Source organism: Acromyrmex echinatior, chromosome 7 (assembly GCF_024713525.1).
Source record: "Acromyrmex echinatior isolate Ae372 chromosome 7, ASM2471352v2, whole genome shotgun sequence".
Taxonomy (NCBI): Eukaryota; Metazoa; Arthropoda; class Insecta; order Hymenoptera; family Formicidae; genus Acromyrmex; species Acromyrmex echinatior.
In genome coordinates, this window is record NC_141858.1 from 525,398 (window position 1) to 537,756 (window position 12,359).

General features: G+C 34.8%; 2 protein-coding genes and 2 pseudogenes across 13 annotated transcripts in view; 1 reads left to right on the top strand and 3 right to left on the bottom strand.

Annotated features, from left to right (window-relative positions):
* Nucleotides 1–12,359, top strand: part of LOC105144004 (prominin-like protein) — a 331,794-nt gene that overhangs the window by 280,347 nt on the left and 39,088 nt on the right. For 2 of the 12 annotated variants that reach the window (XM_087408041.1, XM_087408042.1), the window contains one exon: nucleotides 361–628. The exons of the other annotated variants lie outside the window; for them this stretch is intronic. In XM_087408041.1, coding sequence (XP_087264167.1) covers nucleotides 361–366 — 6 coding nt within the window. In that variant the 3' untranslated portion in view covers nucleotides 367–628. Of the gene's footprint in view, nucleotides 1–360; nucleotides 629–12,359 lie in introns of those variants that run through there. 12 annotated transcript variants of the gene reach the window in all.
* On the bottom strand, nucleotides 4,935–5,935 carry LOC147908896 (uncharacterized; annotated as a pseudogene).
* On the bottom strand, nucleotides 6,012–7,152 carry LOC147908897 (uncharacterized). The gene has a single exon (XM_087408046.1). The coding sequence runs from the start codon at nucleotides 6,584–6,586 to the stop codon at nucleotides 6,104–6,106; it is 483 nt and encodes a 160-aa protein (XP_087264172.1). The 5' UTR covers nucleotides 6,587–7,152; the 3' UTR covers nucleotides 6,012–6,103.
* On the bottom strand, nucleotides 6,465–7,723 carry LOC147908898 (uncharacterized; annotated as a pseudogene).

A 12,359-nucleotide genomic window follows, 5' to 3' on the forward strand; every position in this document is an offset into this window, starting at 1 on the left:
GTGAAATTTATGTCTCGTACAATGGCAGCGTATTCGCGATTCAATTGTTCGTACAGCGGAAGTATATAATGGCGAAAAATAAAGCCGTGTCGAAAAGGTTAATTACACTGATCGATACTACATAGAATCCCTAAAAAAACAGAGTCTGATCATCGGCCCAGGTTTTTCGATTGGCTTATGTTAGCTTGCTTTACTATGGCAGCATGAATCACAATCAGTGTTGTCAGATTCGTAGGACAAACTCACGCATGCGTGCTAGCGCTAATAATAAACTAATATAATGTTTAATATAATGTTTAATAAATAATTGATATATAATATATCAATTTCCTACTGCATTAATATTAATATTGATTATAGATATAAAAAAGATACAAAGGAACGCCGCATATTGAATCTTAATACATGCCGCAACCGATCATAACATAGTGTTCGCATGCACAGACAGGTCTCGCCATGGGATTTGTCCTACTATCTGGCACTGATCGCAATGTAAGAAAATGGAGTGCTTATTGAAAAACTTGTAGACATGAAATAACACAAAACATCTTTATTGTTGTATTTCATATTATAATTAATGGAAATGTTATAATTAAAGAAATAAAGAAATAAAGAAATAAAAAAATAATGTAGTTGTGAAGAAATATATAATCTGTTTAATAAAAATATAAAATTTCAAATGAAAACATAGTTTCAAATAATGACGGCCAGTAGCAAATGTGTTCCGCGCACATCTTTACAAAGGAAGGGCGCCAGTGAGAGAGTAATAAAAACGAAATGTAAAATCAAATCAAAAGGCAGATTTAATAAAATTAGGGATGATGCAATATCCAAACCAAGACAAGACAAACATGTTCCGGTTTCGTTCACATTCGTTATGGAACTAACATCTAAGTACGAAAGTATAAAATGCAAGCACTAAGAATATTCCCGTCACTTTTATCTGACATTTTGAGGGCATGACTAGACTCTGTTTTTCTACAAACTCTAGTCGACATTATTTGGCCTTAAAGTATGAATAAATGAAATTATTTTTAATAGATTTTGATACGCTAATTGCGAATCTGGTCCAGAAAATATCATATCACGTCAAATTTGTGAGATAGGATAAAGTCGCATAATATCAGATACCTTTTTTTAAAGGCTTGTAATTTATTTAATTTTAACCTGTTAAATGTGATAACTAAGACAACCAAAATTATGCTGTAAAAATCTCTTTTTAAGCGCCTAAATATGCTGTGAAATTGAAAAAATGTTCTAAAGGAAGGAATATATCCCAAAATTATGATGTAAAAATTACTTTTTAAGCGCCTAAAATATGCTCTGTGAAATTGGAAAGAATGCTCTAAAGAAAGGAATATATGCATTTAAAAATTATTATCTATCGTACAAATTTTCAAATTATTAAGTTTTTTACCTATAATAATAAAGTAAAATGAATTTGATAAAATTTGTTTACATTTTTTAAAAAATTAATTAGTCTTCCAGGGCATTAAAATTAAACAAATACATATTATATATGGGAGGGAAAGAGGGAGGAAGGGGAGGGAGAGGGGGAGAGAGAGAGAGAGAAAGAGAGAGAGCCTTTAATGTTATGTATTGTATGACATAGAAATATAGAAGATTGAACGTAAAAGCGCGAAATCTTTTTCTCCTTGTGATTTCTCTGACATCACTGCGCACCAATGCATCGCGGCATGTGGAAATCATTTATTTAATCAATTCCTTTTTCGAAAATATAAAATATGTATATTTCTGATTGAGAAAAACTTATCTTAGAAAGAAATTCTATTTATAATTATATCAGAAAAAAACTAATCATTAAATTAGAAAACGATGTGAAATATATATTAGGTGTACAAATAAGTTTCCGCCGTTTGACAAAAGACGGCGCCACTAGCAAGCTATGGTTAAAATTGTCTGATGTAAGATATTATATCGTAAGGTTGGACATCTGTCAACAACATAATCTTGAAATACTAGCGATTTTGTATCAGCATCATAGTTTTTTTTTGTGCGAAAATGCCAAGTTTTGAGCCGAATAAGCGTCATTTGCGGGAACTTTTGATTTACTTCTTTAATTTGAAGAAATCTGCAGCTGAGGCTCATCGATTGCTTGTAGAAGCATATGGTGAGGCTGCCTTAAGTGAGAGAAGTTGTCGTGAATGGTTTTCAAAAATTTAAGAACGGTGAATTTGACATCGAAGACAAAGAACGTAGCGGAAGGCCGAAAGTGTACGAAGACGCGAAATTGAAAGCATTATTGAATGAAGATTCGTGCCAAACGCAAAAAGAACTTGCACTTACATTTTGACTTACATCAATAAAACATTATGTATCGTTCTTTCACAATAAATGCTTAATTTTTGATAAAAAACGGCGGAAACTTATTTGTACACCTAATAATAAAAATAAATAAAATATGTAAATATTGGACACGTATGTGTGAAATATGCAAAAATATGCTCTTACATGTGAATATGCAAAATATGCTATATGTAACATATAGCTCAAAATACATAATTTCTTATGAAACAAATTTGTACGTATTTAGTTTATTTCTTTATTAGTCAAACAAAAAAACCCTATGCATATTTTGGTTGCCCTAGTGATAACACAAACTATAAAAATCAAAGCCTTAAACGATCTAACTGGATCTTAAATGTTTGTATGATTCTTGTGTGAATTTATATACAACGTATGTAATCCCCAGAAACACGCGCCGAAATGATTTTTTGGTCTTGAAAATGCTAACTCTACTAAACTGCCGCAGTAATATCACGAGTTAAATTGATTAGCAATTTAACAAATTTTTGATGCTAATTCGCTTCTTCGAAACGATCTTAATAATGTTGAATAACATATTAAAATCTGTTAATAATTAATTCTTATTGCGAAAAATATTACCTCGGTCGGGAAACGAATCTCGGATCTCTTGCATTCCGTGCGAGCGTCCTAAGCCTTTAGATTACCGAGGTCTTAGTATTGTAATATTCTTCAATAATGGTATATGAATGAATAATTGGCAAAATTACTAGTCGTCAAACTTAACTCGTCATAATACTGCGGTACTTTAGTAGAGTTAACATTTTCAAGACTGAAAAATCATTTCGGCGCGTATTTCTGGGGACTATATACACATATATATACACACACACACACACACACACACACACACACACACACACACACACACACACACACACACACACACACGCTTTTATTATATTACATAAAAGTAAGAACAAAAAATTTAAATATTATACATAATGATTTATATAATTAGCCGTGCGTGCGTGCGTGCGTTACGAGTAATAACAACAGTGCAGTTTTTTTACTATATGAAATATCTACAACAATGTCATTACTGTCTTAACGAGTTGCAGAATAGACTGCCAGCACTTTTAAGATATAGAAACGCTTCTGAACCAGAGCGTCATATGAGCGATCGAAAGACTCGAGCGGTAGTGGAGGTCGCTCACTGGAATCAATCCGAAATGTGCATCTAATGCCGAGCACTGTCCTACACTAACCTAAAGATGTAAAAATGAAATTTTTGATCATTTTTAACTTAGAAAATGTCTAACAATTTTTTTTAGCATTCACAGGATGTCACATTAAAATGCTTACCTTTTTCAACGCGTATTCAAGCGCTACGATCCACTTTTTTTCGCTGAAATAAAGCAAATTCAATTTTTTTTGTTTCTCAACGCGAGAAGGCATACCTATGTACAACACACATTCCCTCTCGTGAAAAAATCGAAGAGATTTTGAAAAAAAATACCCGCGTCTTGGCGTTTTACCAGAGCAAGTCGTTAATGTTTTTTATGCCATTTATCGTATTTGCTTCATAGTTTTTTACAATTGTTTTAAATTATTGTATATAATAATTTTTTGAAATAAATAATTGACGTTTTTGTATGTGAAATTATGCGATGAGTCCGAATAAAAAAAAATACATCTGAGAATTATTTCTTTTCATAGATTTCAAATTTTTGTATAACAATAATAATACAATTATAATTATAATTATTCTAAGAATTTTGGTTGTTTGATTTTGTATATTTGTTTTTTCTCTTGGGATTACACATTATTTACAATAATTCTTACACTAACTTAAACACTAACTTATTCTAACTTAACCTAACCTACATCTATTCCGCTCTCTCTCTCTCTCTCTCTCTCTCTCTCTCTCTCTCTCTCTCTCTCTCTCTCCCCCCCCACACGCACTCGCCCTCTCCGCCGCCCCCTCTGCCTACATCTATGGACTTCCGTTTCCGTTTATATTTTTTACCTTTTCTTATTCTCTGTCTCATCCATTCACTCATTCACCCTCTCCCTTCCTCAATCCCCCACCCCTCTCACTCTCCTCCTTTCCTCCACCACTTCTCTCATCCATCCCTCCCCTTCTCCCTCTTCCCCCAGAATTCTCTTACAGGCTCTTCCTGCCAACTACCTTTTCCCTCTTTCCAGCTTTTGCATTCCTCAGACATGCTCCCACGTCTTCCTTTGTTCTCATCCTATCCTCTTCTTCCCAATACCTCTCTTCCATCATTTCATTTTCAAACTAAACTTTGTTATCCTCTGCCATTTACTTTCCCTCCATCCCTTCTCCAGATATCTCCCTCCTCCTTTACTCATCCATAGCATCTACTAAATCTCGATTTCCTTGTCCACTCCCATTTTTCTTCCCTCTACCTAACCTTTTCCCTCTCCTCTAATTCTTCGTACTTTCTGTCTCCCTCCATTCCCTGTCTCTCCCAGTGCTGTATCCATTCCTCTATCCTTAAAAAACTATTTTTTTCCCTCTCCCATTTATCTCCTGATACGTCTCCTCCCCTAGCGCCCTCTCTCTTATTTCTTTCCTACATGTCCGCGCTAATTCGCTTCTTTTTTCCATATCCAATCTTTCTTCGAAACCTCATCCCCTCCTTCTCGGTCTGCTTCTCAACATTTCCGTCTGCACATTTCTTCTGCTACTAAATACCCCGGTGTCCTTTCCTCTACCCCAATCACCCATCTTAGGAACCTTTCCTGCACTTTTTTTATCCCCTCCCTTTCTTTTCAACTCCATATCTCCATTCCATACCCCATCACTGTCTTAACGATATGTCAAACATCTACATCCTTCTTCTCCAATTTCCGCAAAATCTTCTCTTCCCTATCCCCCACACCTGCCCCATTATTGTCACTGCTTTTGCTATCCTTTCCCGCATATGTCTTTCTTGTCCTCCATTCCTTTGAAATATATACCCTAAATATTTGTATTCCTTCACCTCTTCAATCTTTTTTTCTTTCCACCAACAACTCATCCTACTCATTCTCCCTCCCCCCTCCCTGAACCTTAACACCTTCGTCTTCCCTTCGTCTTTAACTCAATTCCTATCCAAGTATCTATCTAATCTTTCTGGCATACTCCTTACCCCCCCCCCCCCTCCATCCCGCCATCAACATCACATCATCTGCGTACTGCAACGAATATATCTTCTTCTTTCCTAGCCTTATCCCTCCCCATTTTACTTTACTCATTTTCTTTTCTAAATCTGCTATCAATATATTAATTATTAGGCTTACTGGACATCCCTATCTTATCTCTCTTGCCGCCCAAAACCGCCTTCCCAACCCACCTCCCACATTTACTCTACTCCTTGCCTCTCTTAATATTTCCTCCATATTCTCCACTAATCCCTCTCTTATTCCTTTTTCCCTCGTAGACCTTATCAACACTCCTCTATCCACTGAATCAAATGCTGTCCTCAAATCTACAAACACTGCCGTCATTTTCCTTCCCTTTTTCCCAACCTGCCTGTTTACCAAATAATTTAGCGTATATATATTATTATATCTATCGTTCCCATTCCCTTTCTGAACCCCGTTTGAATCAGCCCCTTCCCCTCCACTTCTCTCAGCCTTTCCACTAACGCCGTCGTATATACCTTATACAACGAAAGCATTATCGTCACCCCCCTATAATCCTCCCTCCCGTCCCTTCTTTTTAATTGGCACAACTATATCCTCTCTACTCCTCTGACCATCCCTCTCCCCTCCATACTTTGTTGCAAAACCAACATGTCCATTCTTCTATTCCTTCCCAACCATATCTTCACACCTCACTCGGCACTCCATCCATTCCTACTGCTTTACCATCCTTCAGCCTCCTTATTATCCTGTTTATTTCTTCTCTCTCCAAATCTCCTTTTTCCTCTGTCCTTCTTCTTCTCTGTACCCTTCTTATTACCTTATTCTCTACTCCGCCTAGTTGTCTACGAAAGAAACCCTCCCAATCTTCTAATTCTATATCCTTATTCAATTCGTTACACCTTTTCCTTTCGCTGTTAATCACTCTCCATACTTGATTCCTCTGCTTCCTTCTCCTATCTTTCATTTTCCTCTTGTCTTTTTCTCTCACATAACTATATTCCCTCTTCCTCCTCCTAACTTCCCTTTTTTTCGTTTCATATTCCTTATCCCACCATCCTTTCCTTCTTCCTCTCTCTCCCCATCTATCTTTTTCTACCTTTTCCAAAGTCTTTCTCACTCTTGTTCCATGTTTTCCCCATATTTCTTGTACTTTTCCCTCTACCATTTCCACTCTTCCTAATTCCGTTTTAAATAATTCTCTACCTTTCTCGTTTCATATCCCTCTATTCATTCTCCTTTTCCTCTTCTTTTTTTCTCTATCCCCTCCCCCCCCCCCCCGTCTCTCATACGTATTATTACTGGATGGTGATCGAGTCTACATGCTCACCTATCTCCAGACCTATCACCTCCTCCCTTATCTCCTCGTTCATTAGCACATTGTCTATCAGACTCCCCTTTATCCCCAGTGTACGCTAAATTCCCCTTCTCGTCATCTCTGATACCTCTATTTACTATCGGCCATCCTCTCTCCTTAATAGACTCTGTCTAACTAACTTCTTTCCTTATTCACTTTCCTGTTCATCGATCTCCTCTCTAATTCTTCCTCATCTCCGTCCTCTAATCCAACCCTACTTCCTTTCTCTCCTGTCCTCGTATTAAAATCCCCAATTACCGTTCTTGTTCCCTCTTCTTTTTCCTTCATCCATCTTCCCAACAGCTCTAGTTTCCTTTCCATATCCCTATTCATATATATCCCTACTATCCTTAACTTCTCCTTTCCACTTAACTCTTCCTTCTATTATTCCCTCCTCTTTCATATCCTTTTCCTCTCCTTGCTCTGCTAATTCCTTTTTAACTCCCACTATCATTCCTCCTAACTCTTTCTTTCTTATTCTTCCTTCTTGCTCCCTGCACCTTTCACTTGTATCCTTTCGACAATTTTTAATACCTCCCCCAGTTTTTCTCCTCCATTTATGTTTCCATCTATGTTTCAAGACCAACACTTTCCAATCCTTTAATGTTTTCCAAAATTCTCTTTATTTCCCACTCCCGCCACATTCCAGAAGGTTATTTTCAATCCTCTTTCTCCCTCACACTTCTCTTCCATTTCCTCTTTCCCTTCTCTCTCCTCCCCTCTCCCTTCTCTTATTCCTCTTGCTTCTGCTTCTCTTCCAATCAATCTTTTTCTTTTCCTCCTTCGTTTATTGCCCTCCTCCTTATTTCCCTCCAGCTCCTTCCTTCCCTTAGGTCGTCCTTCCCTTCCTCCCATTTCCACCATATGTCCTTCTCTTACTTTACTTCCTGTATCTCCTCTCTCATCACTATCTGTCTTATCTTCCACTTTATCCTTCTTTCCTCCCATGTCAAATCCTCTTCTATCTACACCTCTTTACCTTTCAGCTTTCATTTATCCCTCAAAATCTCTCTTTTCATCTCCTCCCTACTCTTACTACTCACTCTTACTGTTCCCTTTTTCTCTTCTACTCCACTCTATTTTCTTTATCTCTGTCACCCCAATAACTATTCCCAAATCTTTCCATATTCTCTACTTTTTCCTTTATCTCCTCTTCCCCCCCCCCCCTCTCATTCCCTTCATTATGATATTCTTTCTCCTATCCCCATTCTCTTTCATCTCCCACCTTCTTTCAAATTCTCTTGTCCATCCATTCCTCCTTTTCTTTCTCCTCTTTTTCCTCCCTTTTATCCTTATCTTTCTTCATTCTCTTTTCCCTTCCCTTTTCCTCCATCCTTTCTATCTTTATCCTTTCCAATTCTCATTCTCTTTTCTCTATCCTTCCCTTAAACTCTTCCCTTTCCATATTCTAATTCTCTTCTCTAATCCTCCACTCTTCCTTGATTTGTTCCACCTCCTTTTTCAACATCTCCTTCTGTTCTCCTGCCATCTTTCTTATTTCCTTCCTTATTACTTTCATCCCTTTCCTCATCTCTGTTAATTTCTCTCTTATAAGTTCCTTCATTTCCACTCTCATTCCTTCCCCATTGGCGACATCACTAATTTATTTTATTCCTTTTAAATATTTCCTCCTTTTGCCTTCTTCTCTCATTAACTCTCGTTTCCTTTTTGAGCTCCTCTATACTTTATCCTGCTCTACCCCGCCTCTTCCTCCTCTCTTTCTCTAAAACCTTATCCAATTCCAAATTCTCTCATCCTTCTTTACTCTTTCTACTCTATACCGATTTCTCTCACTTGCATTCCCTCTATACTCTCCTTATTCTATGCCTCCTCCCTCGCCTTTCTCCTCCTTAGCCCTCCCCCCTTCCCTCTTATTGTCCGTTCTCTAACTTCCAAAACGCCTGACTTTTATTTTTCCCTTAACTGCCATAATCTCTCCCATCCCACGCTCACTCCACTCCCTCACCCTCCTTACGTCATTCCTTTCTTCCACATTTCTCGCACACACGCACCCTCTCTCTCTTTCACACCTTTTCACTATCCAATTTTACTCGCTCTTATATAGTATACAATTTCGCCTAATCTACCGGAAGCGGAAGTCCAATTTGCGGTTTGTATGATTCCGGTTTTGTATCACGAACAATAGATAGTATTCACCAAGCATATGTTTGATATCTTTTCTTTTGAAGCATTTCTCAATGATCGCAATGTCTTAGTGAAAGCGTTCACTATATTCATCACTGAATTCACCCAAATTTAGTGGAAAAAAAATCCAAATGATTGTGAAGAAAGTGTATTTTGAGCGACATGTTAACTTTCATTGTATGAAAAGCCGAAGTTATTTCAGCAGCAATTTTTTTGTAATCGTCGGCTTTTTTATTGCTCAGAAAATTTTCGATGACGGCTACCAAATCATTCTATGCTCGTTTTACCTCTGTATTCAACAATTTACGTATTTGAAGTTTTCATTTTTTTGATCAATTTTGATATATCTGGACCATTAACTACACCTGAAGAAGACTATTAACTATAAGAATTTAAAATAACCAAATAAATGAAATGACAAAAGCACGTTGAAATCAATTTACTTGCTTCGACTTGCTACAGATAATTTTGGAAATATTGTGTGCAATAAGTGGAAAGCTTTGCCAGAAGGATCAAGTGCTCGAACAAAATTACGAATGAGACCGAGTTTAATGTGAAGCAGCGGCAAAATTATTTTCCTTGAATGAACCGATGGTACGACAATGTCAAAATAAGTCAGTACCGAGACACGAGTATGCTTTCCTAACACCTATTTTCAGAATCTCTTTGAATTTTTCATGAGAGGAAACTTGTGCTGTACAGTATTATAAAAAGACATTTGATGATACTTAAAAAACATTAACGACTTGATTTGGTGAGAAAATATTGAGATACGAGTATTTTTTTTACATTTACTTTCAGAATCTTTTTGATTTTTTCATGGGAGGAAAAAAAATTGATTTTTGTCGTACTGTGTAATACAAAGAAAGTATAAGGATTTCTAAATGTCTTGAAGAGATTAGGTTTGAGAAAAAAACATTCATTTAAAGACTGTGCATTGAAAATTTGTTTATATCAATTTTTAGTGCATAATCTTTAAATGAATGTTTTTTTCAACCTCTTCAACACATTTAGAAATCCTTATACTTTCTTTATATTACACAGTACGACAAAAATCAATTTTTATTTAGAAATCTTTGTACTTTCTTTGCACGTAAGTCTCTTGCGTTGAGAAAAAAAAATTCAATTTGCTTTATCTCAGCGAAAAAATACCTTTTAGCGGAAAAAAATTCAATTTGCTCTATCGCAGCGAAATAAAATCGGATTATAATTGAATATGCGTCGAAAAGATGGTAAAAATTTTCCTCAATTTTTTATAAAATGTCTCATAGTTTCTTACAATTTTTCAACGTCATATTTATTCATAGAATGAGCGCTTTTTTATAAATACTCATAAATACTTATAAAGTGCAATGAGAAAATATGACTTTCTGTATATTTTGTCATTATTTGTAAGATTTTTGTTCTTTCAAGTATATTATATTTTTTCATATTTATTCATAGAATGATCGCTTTTTTATAAATGCTCATAAAATGCAATAAGAAAATATGATTTTTTCTATATATTTTGTCATCGTTTGTAAGATCCCTGTCTCCTTTTAAAATTATATATTTTCATACTTTCTCATACAAAGTACTTCATTTTTCATGTTTTCTCATGTACCACATACAGCACCGAAAATTTTTTCAGAAATATTTCAACTGAAAAGTGAAATATTCCATAAAAGTTACGAAATATGTCTGCAACATTTCAGAGACAGCTTTGGCATAGCAAAATGTTCGCAATTCTTGCACATAATACCTTATTGAAAGGTTGCTAAAATGTTACAGAAAGAATCTGCAATCTTCTTGAAATATTATGAAAAAGTTACGGAAATGCTGAAACCTTTTTGAAATATTATTGACCGTAATCCTCTCAATCTGAAGTACTTAAATAAAATTGGATAGCAATTTTAATCTCCCAGATTCTATTAATAAAGAAAATTCAATCAAAGAATTCATCAAGGACATTGAAATTGCTCCAATCGAAATAACTTAGGATTATTATCGAAAATTAGGAACATTGCCATTTTTGAATTCCATCAGTTTCTTCACAACAATCCACGCTTTAATATTCATGATTTGAAAATTAATAAAATGTTGAAGATAACGATACAACAGTATAATAATAACAAAGATGTAATTTTCATACGTGTGGACAAGGGCAACATAACTGTAATCATGGATATATCTTTTTATAACAACAAGGAACAAACCTTGAACTCCTTAACGATTCGGAAACTAGAAAAAAATCTAGCAATGTCGATTGAAAGACATCTTAATAATATGTTAAAAAAATGGCATCAGAAGGATTTCATCTCAGATAAAGAACTATGAAGTTTTCGGTCAAATGATTCCATCTTACCTAAAGCATATGCTTTACCAAAAATATACAAGGAAGGCATTCCCTTTAAAATCATTGTTTCCTCAATTAACACAGCTCTATATTCCATAGTTTACTCAATTAACCCAGCTCTACATTCCTAGTTTCCTACAAGATATTATCTCTGAGAATATCCTTCCTGCAAAGAGTAAAATAAAAAAATAATTTCGAATTTCCAGTTAATAAATTAACTGGAATGACAATTGACACAACAGAGATAATGATTCCATTGGATATTATTTCTCTGTTCACTAATATTCACTAAATATTGCGCTAGACGGATTAGAGAAAAGGTAGGATTCCATTAAAAGTACTACGAACATCCCTAAGAATGAATTTATTAATGCAATTAAATTTGTCTTAACATCGACATATTTTACATTTAATGGAATCACTTATAAACAAACATTTGGCACACCTATGGGTTTTCTCCTTTCCCCTATTATATCTGATATTGTAAATGGAAAATTTAGAAGAAAGAGTATTGAATTCTTTAGAATTTCGGATTTCCACTTATTTTAGATATGTTGATGATGTCTTTATGATAGCAGCTAAGATCTCAAATTTTAAATTCTTGTAATGAACAGCATGATAAATTCAAATTTACTATTGAATATGAGGAAAACCATTATTTGAATTTTCTAGATCTATGGTCATCAATAAAGAGATAATACAATTATTTTAGATTGGTACCATAAAAAGACGTTTTCGAGCATGTATTTATTTTTCTTTTCGAATCATCCTACACGCCATAAGATCGGAACTATATATAGTTTTGTTGATAGAACGATATTATTGTCAAATCTTGCATTTTATAATAAGAATTTAGAATTAATAATAGAGATTTTGAAGGATGGCTATTTTTTAAGAATGATATTTAATTTAATTTAATTTAATTTAATTTAATTTAGTTTATTGCAAAGCTATATGAAAAAGACTATGTTAATAGAGTAATAGACATAAAGTATGATATAATAGACTATAGCTATACTATAACATAATCATAAATACAATAGACAATAGTAGTTTGCAAATGATTAGGCGTCAGCAAAATTGCTGTTGCAAAGCCTATCAGTA

What these genes read in the sequence shown, in the direction of transcription:
- LOC147908897 (XM_087408046.1), bottom strand. Translation starts at nt 6,586, where the DNA reads ATGGTAGAGGGAAAAGTACAAGAAATATGGGGAAAACATGGAACAAGA.